Source organism: Thermothielavioides terrestris, chromosome 3, assembly GCF_000226115.1.
Source record: "Thermothielavioides terrestris NRRL 8126 chromosome 3, complete sequence".
Classification (NCBI taxonomy): Eukaryota; Fungi; Ascomycota; class Sordariomycetes; order Sordariales; family Chaetomiaceae; genus Thermothielavioides; species Thermothielavioides terrestris.
The window spans coordinates 2,101,463-2,121,375 of record NC_016459.1 but is presented as its reverse complement, the minus strand read 5'-3'; the positions used below and the strand labels follow the sequence as shown (position 1 = coordinate 2,121,375).

At 62.4% G+C, this 19,913-nt stretch overlaps 6 protein-coding genes across 6 annotated transcripts; 4 read left to right on the top strand and 2 right to left on the bottom strand.

Moving 5' to 3' along the window:
* Positions 1-365: 365 nt before the first annotated feature.
* On the top strand, positions 366-2,491 carry THITE_2117015 (uncharacterized protein). The gene is made up of 3 exons (XM_003654160.1): positions 366-1,311; positions 1,387-1,432; positions 1,492-2,491. Exons 1-3 carry the CDS (start codon positions 562-564, stop codon positions 2,190-2,192), a joined length of 1,497 nt encoding a protein of 498 aa, XP_003654208.1. The 5' UTR covers positions 366-561; the 3' UTR covers positions 2,193-2,491.
* Positions 2,492-4,000: 1,509 nt separating this feature from the next.
* On the bottom strand, positions 4,001-5,695 carry THITE_2117012 (uncharacterized protein). The gene is made up of 3 exons (XM_003654159.1): positions 5,341-5,695; positions 5,211-5,276; positions 4,001-5,143 (listed from the first exon to the last, which is right to left on the bottom strand). The coding sequence occupies exons 1-3, from the start codon at positions 5,480-5,482 to the stop codon at positions 4,182-4,184; spliced, it is 1,170 nt and encodes a 389-aa protein (XP_003654207.1). The 5' UTR covers positions 5,483-5,695; the 3' UTR covers positions 4,001-4,181.
* A 146-nt stretch (positions 5,696-5,841) lies between these two features.
* THITE_2117010 (uncharacterized protein) lies at positions 5,842-10,983 on the top strand. The gene is made up of 2 exons (XM_003654158.1): positions 5,842-5,978; positions 6,047-10,983. The coding sequence occupies exons 1-2, from the start codon at positions 5,945-5,947 to the stop codon at positions 10,843-10,845; spliced, it is 4,833 nt and encodes a 1,610-aa protein (XP_003654206.1). The 5' UTR covers positions 5,842-5,944; the 3' UTR covers positions 10,846-10,983.
* A 980-nt stretch (positions 10,984-11,963) lies between these two features.
* On the top strand, positions 11,964-14,015 carry THITE_2078678 (uncharacterized protein; the record flags this gene model as incomplete). The annotated part of the gene is made up of 4 exons (XM_003654157.1): positions 11,964-12,721; positions 12,779-13,196; positions 13,302-13,693; positions 13,781-14,015. 4 exons carry the CDS (start codon positions 11,964-11,966, stop codon positions 14,013-14,015), a joined length of 1,803 nt encoding a protein of 600 aa, XP_003654205.1.
* A 765-nt stretch (positions 14,016-14,780) lies between these two features.
* Positions 14,781-15,628, bottom strand: THITE_2117008 (uncharacterized protein). The gene has a single exon (XM_003654156.1). The coding sequence runs from the start codon at positions 15,388-15,390 to the stop codon at positions 15,208-15,210; it is 183 nt and encodes a 60-aa protein (XP_003654204.1). The 5' UTR covers positions 15,391-15,628; the 3' UTR covers positions 14,781-15,207.
* A 348-nt stretch (positions 15,629-15,976) lies between these two features.
* THITE_2117007 (uncharacterized protein) lies at positions 15,977-18,789 on the top strand. The gene has a single exon (XM_003654155.1). The coding sequence runs from the start codon at positions 16,297-16,299 to the stop codon at positions 18,571-18,573; it is 2,277 nt and encodes a 758-aa protein (XP_003654203.1). The 5' UTR covers positions 15,977-16,296; the 3' UTR covers positions 18,574-18,789.
* The last annotated feature ends 1,124 nt before the right edge of the window (positions 18,790-19,913 follow it).

Genomic DNA, 19,913 nt, shown 5'->3' with positions numbered 1-19,913 from the left:
TGACGGTTATGTCAGCTCGTTCGTGGTTCTAGGTTTGCTCCCCGTCCTCGTTGGGCCCGTCCGTTTGTGGCCGCCTCCACGAGGCGGACGACGCGCTTCTTTGGCTTGGTTGGCTTGGATTGTGCCACGGATTGACAGAACGGAAGGGGAAACAGGCTGATGTGCCTTATCTTGCGATAACTAGACTAGGGCATCTGATTGGCTCCATGCGCATAAATGACCCACTCAGCCCACCAGCCACAAGTCGTGCTTGGTGTTTTGAGAGCCACCGCGGGGTAGTTAACTACTGTGGCTGTAGCTACCCCTGTCGACGCTGAGGATAATGGTGGCATATCCGCACAGGTAGCGGGGTTCCTCAGCCTCTCATTCAACGCCATTCACGACTTGCTGCCTCCGGGGGGCAGCATGCTGAAAAACCGGTTAACAATCTGTTTTATTTATTTCCCGTAGGATCTGAAGGGAGATCAAAACCATGCATTGCCCACAATAACAGCATCGACGACGAAGACGACGACGACGGCCGGAAGGAAGAGCCCCCTCCAACCCCAACCCTCGGGCACCATGGCAGAGGCACCAGACCAGCCCGAGCCAGTGCTCGACCACGAGCGCCACCTGCGATACTGGAAGATGTGTCTGCAGTCGCCGCTGCCCCGGCACTACCTGTCCAACGAGGGCAACCGCATGGCGCTGGCCTACTTCATCATCAACGCCATCTCCATCCTCACGCCCCCACCCGCCGCAGCCAGCCCGATGGGGGGTGAACAGCAGCAACAACAACAGCAGCAAGAACAGCAGTCCGCTTCCCAGCGAAAGCCACCACTGATCCCCCCCGAAGATCGCAGACGGCTGCGCGGCTGGGTCCTCTCGCACCAACAGCCCGGCGGCGGCTTCGCCGGCACCTCGTCGCTCGTCTTCCCCCTCCAGGCCCCGTACGAGCAGTGGGAGCGCGAGACGGGCGCGCGGGAGGCGGAGGGGGCGGGGCTGGCCAACCTACCGGCGACGATGTTCGCGCTGCAGCTGCTCGCGCTGCTGGCCGACGAGGACGACCCGGCTGGGGCTTTCCGCGGCATGGACCGGGTGCAGACGCTGCGCTGGCTGCGGCGGCTGCAGCGCGCGGACGGGAGCTTCGGCGAGGTGGTGAAGCTGCTGCCGGGGCATGGCTGGTTCATTGGTGGCGGGTACGATATGCGGTATTGCTACCTTGCCGCAGCGATCCGTTGGATGTTGAGGGGGGATGTGAAGGAGGGCGAGCCGGGGTGGGTGGAGGACATTGATACCCGGGGGCTGGCAAACTATATTCTGAATAGTCAGGTACGGCCCCCTTCGTAGCAGACCTGGTGCTGATCTTCCCTTGTTTCCTATAGTTATGCTGACTGAATGCGCCAGACCTATGACGGCGGCTTCGCGGGCAGCTCGCAAGAGGAGCCACACGGTAAGTAGCAGCACCACATCTCCCCGCTCATCATGGTCGCATTTCACTCACTCGACCAGCCGGCTACGCCTACTGCGCGATCGCCGCCCTCTCTCTGCTCGACCGGCCCCTCGAAAACAGCACGGCCTCCCACCCCAGCCAGACGCTCCACTCCGGCATCCGCGACATGCCAGGGCTGATCCACTGGCTCGTCTCACGCCAGTTTGCCTACCTCGAACCCAACTACAATAGCGACAACACGGACAACAACAACATCGAAGAGGGAGAAGAAGAAGAAGAAGCCAACTTCCTTCTCCCGGCCCGCCTCTCCGACCTTTCGCTGTCCCACAACCTGCGGCATGTCGCCTGCAACGGCCGCTGCAACAAAGTCGCCGACTCGTGCTACACCTGGTGGGTCGGCGCGGCGCTGGCCAACCTGGGCCGGGGCGACCTGCTCGACTGGCCCGCGTTGCGGCGCTTCCTGCTCGACAAGATGGCCCACCGCGTCGGCGGCTTCGGCAAGCACCCGGGCGACCCGCCCGACGTGTACCACGGCTGCTTCGGCCTGGCCGTGCTGGCCGTGATGGGGGAGCCCGGGCTGAACAGGTTGGACGGCGCGCTGGCCGTGCCGGTGGGCACGGTGAAGATTATCGAGCTGGCGCGGGCGGCGTTGGTTGAGAGCGCCAGGGAGGAGGGGGCAAAGCTCGGAGGCCGGGCCGTGGAGATGGGAATTGCCATGAGGGGCGCAAAGCCGGCTTGGTTGATTGAGGCCGGCGGCTAGGTCGACGTGGGCCTGGAAGGGGCCGACGCCAGTGTGTCCCACCGCAGCGGTTGCATGCGCTGTAATAAAGCATGCTGCAAATCAAGCAGGAGTATCTCGTCGTCACGATGACGCGTTCACAGCATGCGTGATTAACCGCTTGTATCCCTCCACCGCCTCCTCCAGATCCCGCACCAGCAGCCCCTCGTCCTCGCCGTGCGCCACCAGAATGCTGCCTGGCCCGTACAGGTAGTTGACCTGCTCGCCCTCGAGATTCGGCACGTCCGTCCCGTAGTTGGCAACCATGGTCTCGAAACCTGTCACCAACGAAGTTAGCGGCTGCCACAGCCCCCCTCCTCATCACATCAAATCAATGTTGAACCCTTGGAACTGAGCTCTCACCCTCGACGTCACAATCGCACTCCACCGGCCCATACCCCCCGCGCACCTCCAGCTCCAACGCCTCGGCATCCGCCTCGCGCAGCACGGCCCTCATCCGGCCCTCCACGACCCGGGCGCCGGCCGTCCGATTCCCCACCGCGACCCTCACCGCGACCCGCGCGCTGGCCTCCTCGGCGATCACGTTGGCCGCCACGCCGCCCGCCAGCACGCCTACGTTGACCGTCGTCCGGCCGAAGCGCGCGCTCGCGCCCAGGTCCGCGTCCAGCAGCGCCGCCAGCCCGCGCACCAGCGCCGCCGTCGCGCTCTTGCCCGTCCCCGGGTACCCCGAGTGGCCCGCCCGCCCCCGCGCGCGCACCGTCGCCCCCAGGATCCCCTTGTGTCCGCACGCGAGCCGGTTCTCGGTCGGCTCGCCGAACACGGCCGCGCGGAGGCGCGGGCGGCGGGGGGAACCAGGGTCGTCGTGATCGGGGTGGTTGGGGTGGCGGTCGGTGTAATTGGCTAGCGAGGCGGAGAAGTGCTTCATCCCGTCGCCTGAGGTCTCCTCGCCGACGACGAAGAGAAGCACGACGGCGCTGCGGGGGATGGACCCCGCCGCGAGCAGGGCGGTGGTGGCGACTATTTGCGCGGCGAGGCTGGCTTTGGCGTCGACGGTGCCCCGGCCCGAGAGGAGGGTCGTCGCGGGGATGGAGGTGAAGTTGTAGGGGACGTGGGGCGGGATGGCGGTGTGGTTGATCGCGTAGGGGATGTACGGCGGCACGACGTCGATGTGCGAGGTTACGAGCACGCGGTCGTCGAGGGTGCGGTCGGCGTCGCGGCCTGGCCACGCAAGCACGTTGTACCGCTCTCGGCTGTCGGGGTTGTTGTCGCTGGAGGGTGACGGCAGGCGCTGTAGCTCGACCGTGTAGTTGAGGTCTGTGAGGACCTTCTCGAGAAGAAGGGCGGCGGCGCCTTCGGAGCCACTTATTGAGGGGACGTCGACGAGGGCTCTGTGGAGAGAGAGGAGCGGTACGCGGTATGGAGGCGCATCGCCGTCGTTGCTGGGTGTAGTTGTTGTTGTTGTAGCTGCTGCCTCCGTGTCCGGGCGATGGACGAGAGGATGCTGCGGGCTGTCGCTAATTGATGATGCCGAGATCAGACCGTATACCGCGCTGCAAAGCAGCAGAGCCTGCTTTGCAGGCTTCATCTTGACTTCTCTGCCTCACAACAATTCAACCGGGAACTTTGGGTCCCGTCTGCTGTCCTGCGGGGCGGAGAGAAGCTGTCAATGTTGTCGGAAGCACAATGAGGTCATCTTCGGCGGAGCAACCCCAGCCACTCAGCACCCCTGCCAGGGCGGGACAGGCCGCTAGCGCGACCCTGGTTGTTCCATGTTTCATATCCGTACACAATACACTATAATCCGTACAGTAAACTCGAGAGCGTCTCTGGGAGCCTCAAGCAAACCGGTGTTGTTGCACTACTTATTGGCTCGGGACGGGATCGCAACCAAGAGCTGGGTGAGTGGTAGGTGACCAGAAATGTACGAGTATTCCCTTGTCTAAAATCTATACTAAAGACAAGCCGCAATCTATCCCGCATCCTTCCCTTCTCGTCTGGAATCGACATATCCTACCAGCGCCACCTCTCGGGCAGCACCTGGCTAAAGTCGAACCTGCCGTCCGCCCCCTTCACGACGGTGCCCCGCTCGGTCACGATGGCGTCGATCAGCGCGTGAGGCGTGACATCAAAGGCCGGGTTCCACACCGCGATCCGCTGGTCGGCAATGGCGACCCTGGCGGTCCTGCTCGGATCGATGCTCCCGTCGGCGTTGACGACGGCGCCGCTGATCTGCGTCAGCTCCTCGGGCTTGCGCTCCTCGATCTTGATGCCGGCGCCCGTCTCGGTGTCGAGGTCGATGCTCGTCGTCGGGGCGGCCACGACGAACTTGATGCCGTGGTGCCGCGCCAGCACGGCCAGCGCGTAGGTGCCGATCTTGTTGGCGGTGTCGCCGTTGCGCACGACGCGGTCGGCGCCGACGATGACGGCGCCGATGTTCATGCGCTCGCGGTGCTGCGCGAACAGCGCGCCCGCCATGCTGTCGGTGACCAGCGTCGCCGGGATGCCCTCGAAGACCAGCTCGAACGAGGTCAGCCGGCTGCCCTGGTTGTACGGCCGCGTCTCGGTGCAGTAGGCGTGCCGGAGCAGGCCCCGGGCGTGCAGCGTGCGGATGATGCCGAGCGCGGTGCCGTGGCCCGACGTGGCCAGCGAGCCCGTGTTGCAGTGCGTGAGCACTGAGATGCGGCGGTCCGGCGAGGCGTCGAACTGCTGCTGCAGCCAGGCGGCGCCGAACGAGCCGATCGACGTGTTGTTCTCGAGATCCTTGGCGAGGATGTTCTCGGCCGCCTCGATGTACGAGTTCAGGATGGCTTCCTTGGCCTCGGGGTGCGCCAGCCCCTCGAGCTTGGCGGCCCGCGCAGCCAGCTTGAGCAGCGCGATGGCATTGGAGAGGTCGACGGCGGTCGGCCGGCTCTCCTTGAGGAAGTCCAGCCGCGACTCGATGTAGGCGATGGTGTCTTCGGGCGTCGTTGCGGCTGTCCAGTGTCAATCGGCATGGGTCGCGGTCGTGAGTGTTCGGGGGGCCGCGAGGTGTTCACCCACTGCAGCTCCCGTTGTGCAACTCCACCGCATGCGCCAGAGCGGCCACGATGGCGATCGCCGGCGCCCCTGAAAAGTTTCAGCCAGAGTTCCGTCGAGGCGTTTGGCTGTCAGCTTCTGTGTTGCTACTGACCCCTTACTCGCATGGACCGGATGCAGTCAAAGGCTTCTTCGGCCGTCGACACCTCATCGTAGTGGTGTTCGTGGGGCAGTCTGAGCTGATCCAGCACTAACAGCTTGCCCCGCGAATACTTGATCGCCTGGAGGGTTGCCATGGCGGCCAAAGGAACCTGGAAGTTTGGTTCGCAGAACTGTGAATTTGAGGAAAATCAGCGAGTGCAAAATGGGTATATGTGAGCGATTCGCAAAATATCAATATACAGTTCACTCAATTCAACGAGCGAAATGCAGGGAGAAGGTCTGCTGAAAGTGAAAATGTCTCTCCTGGGGACCTCGACCTCGACCGCCCGCGATATGCCCCGCTGTGGACTTGGACTGTCCAAAGGTTTTGGCGGGGCTGCAATCAGGTTGCAGGGGTAGCACGACATCCGGCGCTATTCCCAAAACGTGTGCCACTCAGCTCCAGCGTCCCGCAGTGCGTTGCAAACCACCCCTGTCACACCTGTAACTGCTGCCACTGTCCAACAAGAGCCGTTGCGGTTGAACCGGCAGCCTCAGGAGCTTCCGCAGCGTCGCCCGAGGGTCATGCCATTGACTCCGCCCGCGTGCTGTCCAGCATGGAACAGCCATTTTCGACCTCCAAAGTGACAGGTATATTTTGATCACGAACTCCCTCCACCAGAGACTGCCACGCAATTGACGATTGACTTCGGCTGCAGTCGAGTACTTCGATCCGCACGATGTCTACAAGCTGCTGGCGCCGGGGCTGATCCCCCGACTACCCCTCCGCGATCTCAACTGGCAGTCGCACGCCGGTCCGCTGCGGTCCATCGGCACGCTCCATGTCGAGCTCGTTCCTGCGGGGGCCAACCATTCGGCCGTCTTCAGTCCCGTCTCTTCGTCGAGCCCGAATCCGAACCCGAAACCGCCAGTGCCTGGCGACACCGCCGCTCCCCAGAGCCGCGACGATGGATTCCAGACAGCCGCTATCGGGGGCAGGGCAGGCTCCACGGAGCAGCAGCCAGAGACAACGAGCAGCACGCTTCGTCCCGTGGTGGGAGCGGCTACGAAGGAACGCAGGCACCAAATCCCGGGCCTGCGCCGGACGCCATACCTGAAGGTGCTGCTGGTGAGATGCGACGACAACGAGACGTACAAGTCGACGACGCGTGCCGAGATACGCGAGTGGATCAAAACCAACACGGCCGGGTCGCAGGGCAAGTCGGGCAGCCACGCGGAAAACCACGATGCATTCGAGTGGCTCATCATCCACGTGGTGCTGCCAAACTCCGTCGCGGCCACCCAGCCGCGCTTCTCCGGCAAGGCGCCCGACTCGGGCTCCGAGGCGACCAAGACCTCGGCGGCATCCCGTTGGCGCGCCGGTTCGAGCACCCTCCTGGAGAAGATTCGCGCCGACTTCAACGGCTCCTCCAAGGGCGCCGTCGACCGCGTGCGCCAGATCCGAATCGGCATCAACGACGTGCCGTATCACATGCTGCCGCGCGTTGTCCCGGCCGTGCCCACCGGATACCAGGAGACGGAGCAGGACAGCGAGAACGCATGGGCCGACCTGATTGCCAAGTTCAAGGAGCTCATCCTGTCGAGCTTCGACAGGCGAGTCTCCCAGTACGAGGAGGACATCAAAGAGAAAGACGCCCAGAGGAGCCTGCCCGGCTGGAACTTTTGCACCTTCTTCATCCTCAAAGAAGGCCTCGCCCGCGGCTTCGAGAGCGTCGGTCTCGTCGAGGATGCCCTTGTAGTGTACGACGAACTGAGTGTCGGGCTGGACAATGTCATTCAGGAGCAGGCAATCGCGGGATCTGCCGAGACACACGGCGGCGCGCTGCTGCAGTACACAGAAGATCTGAAAGAGCTGGCCCAGAAGGCCATGGCCGAGATTGCCGGTGGCCACCTCGAGTTCGACGACGAAGAGGCTGTCGATCTCCAGTCTGGTGAGAAGAAACAGCCCGACAACTTCGATAGCATTCCCATCAGCTCGACCAAGAAGCTGTACCGGGATCTCATCCTGGCGAACAACGTGTCGCTGTTCGACTTCAGGTGCTACATCTTTTCTCGCCAAATCGCGCTGCTCCTCCGGCTGGCAAACGCGTGGTCCTCGCGGGAGGAGCTCCTGGCTAAGCTCAAGGAGCAGCAAGAGCTAGTCCCCCGCGGCGTCGCCCCACGGACACCTCTACCGAAGATGGCTGAGGAGCCGGAGAACCTGCTGCGCCTGGCCGAAGTCTGCAGACGAACCCTCGAGTTCGTCCCCGCCGTGTCCGCGGTCATGAGGGCGGATATCATCTCAGCAATGGCATCCGCGACCAGGGGCGACGGAGGCGCGGCCGAGTCCCAAGTCTCCTTGGACCCGCTGCTCTCCGAGGTGGTCGATAACATGGTCGCCTCTTTCGCCTTCTCGGTCGCCCAGCAGATTCTCGCTCAGACGTCTACCAAAGCCCTCCCGATTCCGCCGTCCACTCTCGGCCCCCCGGAAGGCCACGAGCAAAAGACGTCGATACCAGAGCCGAAAACGATTATGCTTCCGACCAGGAGCTCATCGCTTCACATGCAACCGGCGCAACGACCCCCGCCCAGTCCCGCCGGGTTTCCCGGTCCCGGACGCCCCGAAGACAGCATACCGCCTCCTCCGTATGTCAAAGCTGGTCTCGAGGAGCTCGCGGCGCAGAGAGCCGAGCTGTGCGCCTTGTCGAGGAATGTCCTCGAAGAATGCGGCAAAAAGCGAGGCTGGACTGACGGCTGGGCAGCCGTGCCCACCGTTGGCGAGACCCGCATTGCCGAAATGGAGGACATCAGCCTAGACGCCGAGGACGACAAGGAAAAGCCACAGTCCGAGACAAAGGCTGGGGAGAGGTTGCAAACGTCGGTCGCTGGCGTGGGCAACACCCTCCTCCGCACCGCCCTGGCCAACAAGGACGACTTCTACCGCCTGTACGAGACGCTGATTGATAAGGCACTGCGTCACTACACGGTGGCCAACCACACGCACTCGGTCCAGTCCAACCTGGCCGACCTCGCCGTGCTCAAGTTCCACCTGGGCGAGTACAGCGAGGCGGCCTTCTATTTCTACCGTGTGATTCCCTTCTTCGGCGAGAGCGGATGGAGCCTCCTCGAGCTGTCCATGCTGGTCATGTACGCACGGTGTCTGAAGGATCTCGGGAGACTTGACGACTACGTCAACCGGGCGCTGCGCCAGCTGCTGTGCAAGGCCGCCGCCGCCGAGCGGGACCGGCTGCAGCAGAAATCGCGATTCCGCCTGGGCCTCTCATCGCCCACGCAATACCCCGAGAGATCAGCGATATCGGGGTTTTTGCCCGACCTGTTGGATGTGTCAGCGTCGCTGGAAAAGGATACAAGAATCCCGTTAACAAGCCTGTTTTGCGACATGGGCCTCGACGGCCCGCCGTTCTACGACGACGGCCAAGACAGCTTTTCTCTCTTTCTGGACCTCTATAGCTTGCTGGTTGACGAGTTCGAGGCGACCTCGGTCAGTATGCGGATCTCAAGTCCCGCTTCTTTGGGCAACAAGGAAATCTGGCTACAAACTAAAGGCCCCGTTACCCTCCGACCAGGACCGAACAAGGTGAAGGTGCAGAGCACTGTCATGATGACGGGCACTTTCGAGGTAGACCTGGTGCGCGTACGCAGCAGCAAGGTGCTGCTGCAGTACGAGCGAGACGGCAGCCAACCGACAGAAAAAGCCTCGACCGCGCTGAAGAACCCTCGCGTGACCCTGTACCAGCGCACCAGCTGCCTGGACGTGCAGCTCGTCGGTGCCCGAGACCTCCAGCTCGACAAGAAGAAGTCGTTGGATCTCGAGCTGTCGACCGGCTGGAACGAAATCACCAGCTGCGAAGTCAAGATCAAGTCCGCCACTGGCGGTCTGAGGCTCGTCATGAGCGAGGCCGAAGTGATAGGGTCGCCGCAGCCGACAAAGTCCCAAGGGGGTGTCTTCACATTCGGCCCCATGGCCGCCCACAACGTAATCAAGATCAGGTTTCCTTTCACCGTCGAACAGGACCTGCTCGACGTGGCGGTAAGGGCCGAGGTGACCTACTCGACAGACAAGGGGTCGTTTACCTTCTTCAAGGCATCCTCGGTGCCAATCTCTCTAGCGCTCGAGGTCAACGTGCAGGACATCTTCAAGCACGATGCGCTCTTCTCGAGGTTCGCCGTATCGACGGCGAATGACAGCCCGCTGCGGCTGCTCAAGAGCGAGTTGCTCAGCTCGGATCTGTTCGAATCGCACTTTGGGCAGCCGCCGAGCCATCCGGTGCTGGTTTTCCCCAAGCAGCCGGCCAGCTTGCTCTACAAGATCACCAGGAAACCAGGGTCCAAGCTCGGACCCAAGGTCAAAAAGACGCTGTACCTCAAGCTCTACTACAGCATCATCCAGGACGAGATCGACGCGCTCTTCGAGCAAGCTCTTACCGCGGCGCTCGAGTCGACTCCCTTGAAGGAGTTCTCCAAGCTGATCATCTCCAAGGTCCGCAGCCGGGTCCGAACAGGACTCTCGGCGTACGACCTCGAGAAGGCGACGCTCCTTGGCGAGCTCCCGACGTCCTTCCTCTTGTCCACCAACTGGGAAAAGCAGTTCGCCGGCCTCGGGTCGGGGCCCCAGGACGGCAGCGGCAGCGCCGCCGCCATCGCGACCTTCCTCCGCAACTGGTTGCACAGTCACCCTGTCCTCGACCTCCCACAACCCGAACCCAGCTCGGCCTCCACCAGCACCACCGACGCCACAACCGTCATCCAACAACAACAAAAAACGATCCTCATCCCGGTCGACATCCCCCCGGTCTCAGTCGTCCACACAGCCGACATCCGGCTGCACCCGCCGCTGCAGTCCCTCGCCGGCTTGTCCGGCCTCGACCCCGGTCTCAGCGAGCGCGAGAGCAGCAGCGGGACGGGCGCCAGCTGCCCGACGGCGGTGGTCAACCAGCTCCTGCCGGCGACGCTGCACCTGCGGTGGACGCGCGCGTGGGACACGGCGGCGGACGGCCGCGCGCGGGCGCAGGACCTCGAGTTCGGGTACGAGGTCAGCGCGCCGGCCGACACGTGGCTCGTCGGCGGGCGGCGCAGGGGCCATTTCGTCATCCCTGCCATGGGCGAAGACGCCGGGAAGGAGGGGAAACCGGGTGAAAGCACGGTGATAATGATGAGCTCGACGGTGGAAACGGAGGCCGAGATCCCCCTCGTGCTGATCCCCCTGCGCGAGGGGTATCTCCCCTTGCCCTCGGTGGAGATTAGGGAGGTGGGGTTCGGCGATGGGGAGGGCGGCGCCGGCGGTCCCGGCAGTGGTGGTGGTGGTGCTGGTTCGGGGCCAGGAGGCGGAGCGTATGGGCATTGCGAGATGGACTACAAGAACGTGGGCGAGGCGGTGTGTGTCGTGGCGGACCGCGGCAGGGTCACGGTCAGCCTGGATGCGAGCGGCGCGTCCGGGGGCCCGCTGGTGCTGGAGTGCGAGAGCAGCGGGATGGGAATGGGGCGGGTGGTTGTTTGAGTCGCCCCGGCGGCAGCGCGGATAGTTACGGGATGGGTATGCCCTGACTTATTGATGAGAATGAGATGAAGGGTGGGTGGAGTGGTGATTTGGAGGGCGGTTCGGTTCTAACAGACATAATAACTAGTGACTGGGTGGTTCAGAATCCTGACATATATTCAATGTCTTCGCAACGCTTTGCAGCTTATAAGGGGCTGGTATCCGTCTAAACGCGATGGATTGTCATCGGTACCTCTCCAGCTCCCAGTTGAGATGGCTAAAGTGAAAAGTGGAGCATGCCATTACATACAACCGAATGCAGCTCGTTGAAGCTGGTATCAAACAGTTTTCGTTGTCCAACATTGATTTCCGAAGCAGGCATGACGTCACCCTTGACACTGAGCGCGTCCAGGTTACACACACGCTACCTGACCTTACTGAGGTGCACAGCAAGGCATTGGGCTCGGGTATCCGTACATAAGATGCCGTCCGATGGATCCTGTTCCAACAACCGGGCATCCCAGTCTGCACGCGAGTGTGGTGTATTCTTCAACAACCCCTAAGCAGCCAATAAGTTCTACCCTTGAGGCAAGACGCGGCGGTTTCCATCCATGAACTTCATGTTCATCCCGCGTCGCAATTGAGCAGAGTCATGCACGAGACCCCGAGTCGCCGGCTGACCATCCGATTCCAATCTCACTCAGAGCGCAATTCCAAGAATTTTCTTTTAGCACCGCCCAAATTCCAAAATTATACAGCATTGTATTACCTGTTAGCCAACGCACTTACATTGGGTCCCACGGTGACTCTGTCTCAGTTCTCCAAATCTGGCGGATAGCCAAGCTGTCGTGGCATAACGCAGCAAAGACTCGGGGTGATCAGTGATCGGTCACACTGCCGGACCATCGGCGCCGGTTGAGATGCAGACTCGGGACCCTCCTCCGACGGGGGAACCCTCCCTCCAGCGGAGCACCTCCTCCCCATCTCTCGCGGACGGTTCCCTCCACCCGCACCTCCCAGAGCGGCCTGCCAGCACGCCGGCCGAAGATGGTGGCGCTGGGGCAAGCAAGCACGCGCCGCGCCGAGACGGCGGAAAGGTCCCGCTCCCTCCCGCAGCCAGCGACCTGCGCGAGAAGTTCATGGTCCAGAAGCACAAGCTGGCCGAGAAGAAGGAGCAACTCAAGCAGAAAACGAAGCCGCCCGGCGGCTTTGACCCCACGCCGCTCCCGGACGCGCCGCCGGGATACACACTCCGCTTCATCTTCCACCGGGCCTGGAACCTGCCCGTCGGCGACTTCCACCTCAAGTCGGCCGACCCCTACCTACACGCCACCCTGACGGCCGCCGTGCCGAGGCGACACAAGGAAGACCCCCTTCTGACCCACCGCACCCGCACGCTGCGGCGGACCACGGAGCCCGCCTGGGAGGACGAGTGGGTGGTGGCCAACGTGCCCGCGTCCGGCTTCACGCTCAAGTGCCGCCTGTACGACGAGGACTGGCCGGACCACGACGACCGCTTCGGCAACGTCACCATCCGCGTCCCCTATGTGGACGAGCACTGGGAGGGGCTGGGTCCGGACGGCCGCGTGTTCGACGTGAAGAAGCGCGCCGGCAGCAAGCGGGCCTACCTGGTCAAGGGCGCCGCTTCGGTGCTCTGCAGGGCCGGGCCCATCACCCCGCGGCTGCACGTCAGCATCAAGGTGCTGGGCAAGTCGGCCCCGCCGCACGCGCAGATGTACACGGTCGGCCCGACGACCTTCGTGAAGCACTACAGCCCCATGATCGGGAGGCTCACCGGCGTCAAGGTGAACAAGGACGAACAGGCGGACGCAGCATCTCCTTCCTCCTCCTCGTCATCCGCGCCGAAGAAGCGTGACCGCCGGACCAAGAAATATGAGTGAGTGCAGAACGCGCCGTTCTTGCCCGCACGTACGGACGGCACTGACGGCTCCAGCTTCCAAGCAAACGAGATCCAATTCTCGGGCCCGGTCCCGCCGAGGCTCTACCACCGCTACGTCGAGTTCCGCCCCATGATCGGGCGCATGTTCTCGTCGCGCGGGCTCCGGGGCCGCATCCTGCACAAGGTGCTGCACAAGCAGCACAACCGCATCTACAACTTCGACGCGAGCACCGAGTACGGCACGTTCGCGCCGTGCAGCGAGGCGGCCACGCTGCAGTTCCTCCGCATGGCCCACTTCGACGAAGGCGGCCGCATCTTCACGTACGTCCTCACGCTCGACGGCATGATGCGCTTCACCGAGACGGGCAAGGAGTTCGGCATCGACCTGCTGAGCAAGCACACGATGCACTCGGACGTGGCCGTGTACGTCGCCTGCGCCGGCGAGTTCTTCATCCGGCGGCTGGCCCGTCCGGTGGATCATCACCCCGACCAGCAGCACCACCACCACCGCCATCACCACCACCACGGCGACAACGACGAAGGCGACGACAGCCACCACCAAACCCACGACTCCAAGCCCAACTCATCCACCAACAAACCGCACCACCCGCACACCCCCTCCACCCACACCCATCCCCCTCCCGAACCACCGGACCCAACAGCCAACCACCCCCCAACGCACCCCCCACACCAACCGGCAGGCGGCCCGCCGTCCGCCCCCCCGCCGCCCAACCCGCGACTGTACCAGCTGATAATCGACAACGACAGCGGCACGTACCGCCCCGACGCGGCGGTGCTGCCGGACCTGCGCGGGTTCCTGGCGCGCAACCTGCCGGGGCTGGACGTGGCGGCGCTGCACTGCGCGGACCCGCGGCTGGCGGACCTGAAGCGCGCGCAGCGCGAGGCGAAGCGGCGGGCGGCTGGTGGGGGGGTGGCGGTGGCGCTTGGGAAGAAGAAGAAGAAACGCCGGTCTAGGTCTAGCATAAGTAGACTGGCTGGTGGTGGCTGTGAGTGTGTGTGTTGGGGTGGGAGTGGGAGTGTGAGCGACGTGGACAGTGCGGCGAGCTCGGCGGAGAGTCGGCTTGGGAGGATGGAGGCGGAGGCGGAGGAGGAGGGGGCGCGGGGCGGGACTGGGGCTGCCGGTGCGGGAGCGGCAGCGGCAGCTGGAGGGGGTGCGGCGGTCAGGAGTAAGAGGGAGAGGGTGTTTGATGTGGTCAGCGAGCCGGGCAGGTGGAGGGAGGCGCTGGGGTTGAGGGCATCGCGGCAGGGGCAGGCGGCGGGGAGGGCGTAGTCGGTGGTGATGATGGTGATGAGTTATGGCCTCTTTACGTTTAGGGTAGTTGGGTGTTTTGGGTGGCCATTTCTGCGGTGGCTAAGTGCTGGGGCGGGTAATTGGCGGGGGCGTTTGGGTATGGCGTTGCGTAGGGGGTTGGGCGGGCGGTTATCTCCTGGGGAGAGCAACTCGAGAACCATTTTGTGTCCTGCCTTGTGTTCGATACGGTTCTCGGCTGCGTATAACAGCTTGAAGTAGGTGATATCGACCCTACGCCTGTCAATTATCTTCAACCCTCATACTGGACCACAACCACTTCCGCCCTAGGCCAGGCCATTCGAAATGGACGGATCGATGGAAAACAAACATATATAACGACAGTAGTCTCTCCGAGGGCGACGCAGCTACGGAGTAGTTGGCGATGGTTTTCTTGTGTCTCCTGCATTCTTGTGTCTACTGCACAGGTTAGTGGGCATTGGCTTGCAGGGACAATCCACAACCAGCGCAAGGCGTGTGACTTCACATGTGCGAGGTGTTGAAGAGTCATCAGCATCAGCGAAAAACTCGTCGTCGCATTCTGATGATACATAGGGTTGCTATTGACAAGTTTGGATCGCACTGAGCTTGAAAAGGAAAAAAAAGAAAAAAGAAGAAAAAATCGAGAACATTGCCCAAAATAGTATGTGCCCCGCTGTGGGTCTGACCTCAAACTGCCCGGATGCATGGGCGGACGATGCTAACTTGAGCGACACCAAACTAACGTTGGTTACGGAATAGTTGACGACGGAATACTGTCGTATTCATGTCCAGTGTAACAATTTTGGACCTTCTGCCCGAAGACCCCGTTCCACAATCGCGTCCCAGCTCCGTCCAGCGTGTTGAACGCTGTCTCGCCATCTGGCGCCAGCTCCCTCCTGTCTAGCCTACCACGAAGCATTCCTCTCGTTACCCCAAAGAAGGCGGCCGCATTTGTGCCGGCGGTAGCTAGTCCTCGGGTTAGCTAACGCTAAAGTCCGTTCCGGGCACATGTTAACGTTTAACGCCTGCTGAGAACCCCACGGCCGATCCGCTCGTGAGCCGCCTCGTCCGACCCCTGAACTGACCGGCGGACCCACTTCGACTGCGTTCGGCTTGCCCAAGCTCCAAAAGCCCGACGCCATCTGCGAACGTCGGGAAAAGCGCCCACGGTAATTCCGTATTCGCAAGCACCTCAGTCGGGCCGCGCAAGCCGTTGATCTCGGCCCTCGCACACCGTGACACGCACGCACTGGGACTCCCAGGTCCTCGATCCAGCAGCGGATGACGGCCGGATTCCGCCCCATCGCGGCGGAGGAATGCTCGCAACCAAGGTGAAGGCTGAGGCGCTTGGGCGGAAGGCCAAGGTGCGTAGCATCCTCTCTGTTTCTCTATCTCTCTCTCGCTCTCGCTCTCTCTCTGTGTGTGTCTCTCGCATCTTCGGAGTCTGCTGGCTGGGAGTGTTTGAGTGTTACTGACCCAGACCGTGTCCGTCTTAGCTTGCCCAGTCGTACCAGGAGCTTCTCGAGTAAGAGACCCGCGTACTCCAAGCATCGTCCCTCGCCCGCCGCCCGCCGCCCGCCGCTCGTCGCATCCCGCTAACTGTCGCTGTCCGCAGCGAGTTCTCCAACAAGGACCTCAAGTCGGTCGGAAACTACACCCTGGGTCGGCTGATCGGCAAGGGCTCGTTCGGCAAGGTCTACCTTGCCACCCACAAGCTCACCAATGGCTCCAAGGTGCGCGCGCTGCTAGACGCCAGATGTTTGCCGCGGATGGGACCGACCACGGCTGACGCAACCATGGCTCCAGGTCGTGCTCAAGTCGGCCAACAAGGACGACTCAAACCTCGCTCGAGAAATTCACCACCATCGTCAGTTCGTCCACCCCCACATCGCCCGCCTGTACGAGGTCATCGTGACCGAGTCGTTGGTGTGGCTCGTTTTGGAATACTGTCCTGGTATGTCCCGCCGCCGCAACTCGGTAGACCGGTCGGTCCGCGCTCGAATGCTAATTCCGCCCGCCAGGCGACGAGCTGTACAACTACCTCCTCAAGCACGGCAAACTCCCCGTCGACAAGGTTCAAAAGATCTTTGCGCAGCTGGTCGGAGCCGTCTGCTACGTCCACCAGCAATCCTGCGTCCATCGGGACCTCAAGCTCGAAAACATCTTGCTCGACAAGCACGAGAACGTGAAGCTCTGCGATTTCGGTTTCACGCGCGAATACGAGGGCAAGGCCAACTATTTGCAGACCTTCTGCGGGACAATATGCTACTCCGCCCCGGAGATGCTCAAGGGCGAAAAGTACGCCGGCGAAAAGGTTGACGTATGGAGCCTTGGCGTCATCCTCTATGCGCTGCTCTGCGGAGAGCTGCCCTTCGACGACGATGACGACGGCGTGACGAGGACAAAGATCCTGACCCAGGAGCCTACCTACCCGGACCACCTACCCCCAGACGCCCTCGATCTACTGAAGGGGCTCCTCTCAAAGCGCCCTCTGCTTCGGCCTACCCTGCCCGACATACTAGCCCACCCGTTCCTCGCCGAATACGCCGCGCAGCAGCAGGAGATCCTGAGGGTCGAGCGTCCTGAACCCTTCTCGACGCCCCTGGAGAAGGAGACACTGCATCGGATGCGATGCGCCGGCGTGGATATCGACTCGGTCATCGAGAGCGTGCTGGCCCAGAGATGCGATGCTCTGGCGGGCTGGTGGACCCTTCTGATCGAGAAGGAGGAGCGGAAGCAGAGGAGGCGGGAACGGAAACGCAAGGAAAGGGAGGCGGAAAACAGGTCCTCTCGCCGCTTCTCGCAGGCGTCAAGTCGGCTGAATGCCTTGGCGACCGTGGAGGAAGGGGGGTTTGTGAAGCTGTTGGATCCTCCGCCGCCCAGGACACGGGGCAGAAGCGAGAGGAGGAGCGGCCACTATCCCGGCCTGGCAATCCCGGACATGCCCGATTTCTCGGATCTGTCCAAGGTCGCAAACGGAAATCTGAGCCCAGATAGCGAAGTGCCGCCGCCGCCCATCGACAAGGACTCGATCCGATCAGTTAGTTCCTCCAGGAATCGCAAACCAATACCCCCGCCCAAGGAGGGCGTCCTACGGAGCGCACGGTCCAGGGGCTCGACGCTTCACCTGGTGACGACGAGCGACGCTTTGGAAGCCAAGGGTGCCTCGCAGGCGGCCGACCCGAAGAAGGTCAAGAAGCGGCCGTCGCACGCTATCATTGCCACGTGGAAGAACTGGACCCACTGGCTCTTCGAGAACACGAGGCGGAACAAAGGCTCGAACAAACGCGGAAGCCAGTCGACGCCGAATCTGCTCCCCAAACCAGCAAGCGGAAAGGACGGCAAGTCCAAGGAAGATAGCCCACGGCCGCAGACGAGCAAATATCCCGCGAGCGGTGCGGCATCCACCCCCCAGACCGTCAGCCTTCCGAAAGGAGTCGTGGCCAACGGTTTCGCAGCGAGGGGTGCCGCAGCCACAGGGGGGCATGCTTCTTCTTCTTCGCACGCACCCATATCTCCGGGGTTGACCACTCCACCGATCCCGGGCCCGCGCCTGCACACCTCGGGTTCGTACAAGCGCCACTCCCTGTCCCCCTCGCCGCTCACCCCGCGCTCGGCCAGGCGGCGGTCATCCGGCCCGAACGGGCTGCGCGGTCGCAAATCGACCTCCTCCTCCGTCTCGTCCGTCCGCTCGCTGCACCACACCCACCACCACAGCCACAGCAAGGCCAGCTCGACCTCGTCCAACGGCTCCGTCTCCACCTCGGTCTCCAAGACGCCGTTGCAGACCACCCGTAGCCCCCACCACTCGGTCAAGGTCCTCCCCGCGACGCCCACCACCGGCACCTTCGCCGGCTTCCCGAGCAACATCCGCCTCGTGCGCGACCGCCACGGCCCGCCCCTCCACTTCTTTAACGAATCCCTGCCCATCTCCACCGCCGCCGCCGCCGGCCCCTCGTCCGGGACGCCCACCCCGGGGAGTCCCATCCCTTCCAGCGGCAGCGGCGGCGGCGTGATGTTTGCCAAGCGCAAGCGGAACCTGTTCAAGGGCCCCATGCTGACCCTCTCGTCGCATCACTTCCACCACCACCACAACCACCACCTCAGCGGGCGCGAGAGCGGTGGCGCAAGCGCCGGCCCCGGCGGCGGGTCCGGCTCCGGCTCCGCCTCGGCGAGCCATTCGCGCAGCGCCAGCGCGAGCGGCCTGGGCAGGCGGAGCGGGGAGATCACCATCCAGGAGGAGGACGAGGATGAGGAGGAGGAGGCGGGCGGGGTGGATGGCGGGGGTAGTAGTGGTGGTGTTGCTGTTAGGGGCGGCTCTCTGGGTGGGGAGGGCGAGCTGGATGTGGGAGTTGAAGTCGGGGAGGATGGGGTCGAGGAGGTGGATGCGTTCAGCCCGATTGTCAAGCGCCCCGGGGAGATCGTGGAGGAGAAGATTTATGAGGAGGGCGAGGAGGTCGAGGGCGAGGAGGACGCCGCCGCGCGCCGAGATTCCCCCCCGAGCGGCGTCCCGGGGCTGCAGCCTGCTGCGGCTCTCCATCCGTCTACCGGGGCGTGAAGGGAGGTGTGTTGGCTTGTTGGTTTGCTGTCTGACCCTTGCATAGTTACAGAGCGGGGTTTGAAAAGGGGGTTAAAGCTGAAGCGGCCGGTGGTTGGTTCGGGGTTGTATGTGTCTTGGTGTACCGATGATACGTCATCTCGGTGTCGTCCTCTTTCTCTCGTTGTTTGCTTTCTTTTCCTTTGTGTTTCATCTCTTCTTCTACTTTTTTATTCTGTCTCTGCTTCTTCCTCTTCTGATATACCTCGCATGTATTGATTAGGGATACCATCTGTTGTATAGGCCGGCCGGTCTAGTGGGGTTGAAGTCGAGGTGCTAGTTCCAGGTAGATGAGACAGCGACTTGTATAGGTAGACGGGCGAATGAGCATGCGTCGGTTGGGGAGTTGTCCTGTCTCCCTGTGCAGTTGAGTGTCTTCGTGCCATCAGACGATGCCTTGCACTGGTCGGCGCTCTGCTGCCCGTGTTGTGGTTATGGGAGTTGCTCTTTCTGTTCTGCTGCCTGCTGGTCTCCGGGAGAAAGTTTCAAAGCATCGTCGGCGCTGTTCCTTGCCTGATCAGACCAATATTGAATCTTCAGTCTGCTTGCCGCGCTGCTCGCTCTTACTATCAAGCTTGCTAGGGCGTTGGTTGGATCCCAGTTTGGTTCTCAAATCCACAACTCTACGGCTGCTGTAACTTAGATGTCATTCAATGGTCAACCTCAGTCGAAACTGGGGTGTACAGTCTTGTCCGCACTCTTCGATGTTGAATCGTCACACATGACTTGAATGCATGCAGGGACGGAGCATTACATACATCGCGGCGGTGCGCCTGGTTATCCGCCGTTTCATCTGCTCATCACTATCAATAGCGAGATGAGACGGCACAGCCGCGTCAGGAGTGTCTCCAGGTTGTGCTACCGTCTCGTGGGTTAGGCGTGTTCTCAACTCTCTCCCGCGTTGTATCTGCCACCAAGTCCTCTCAAGCCGGCACCTCACTCATTGTGACTGTTTCTCTTTGTTATTCCGCGTTTAGCGTGCTCGCCGTCCTTGTCTCGTGGTAGACTGGTCAGGGTGTGCCGTCGACTTCTCTTCGGCCAAGATGCAAGCAGTTCCGCATCCATGGCATCATCCACGCCCACATCTGCGCCAACGACGACATTAGCACCAACGTCGGCCAGCACGACGACAACAGCCTCCTTAACGACCTCAGGAACCCCGCAGCCGTCCGACATCTGCCCGGCCGCCCAACAACACCGTCGTGGCGCCGTCGCTCTGCACCGTGCGGCACGTGGGTCGTTGAGACTCCGACTTTAGCGGCAGTGGCAAGACGACGCTCGCGTCGTTCCTCGCGGCGGTG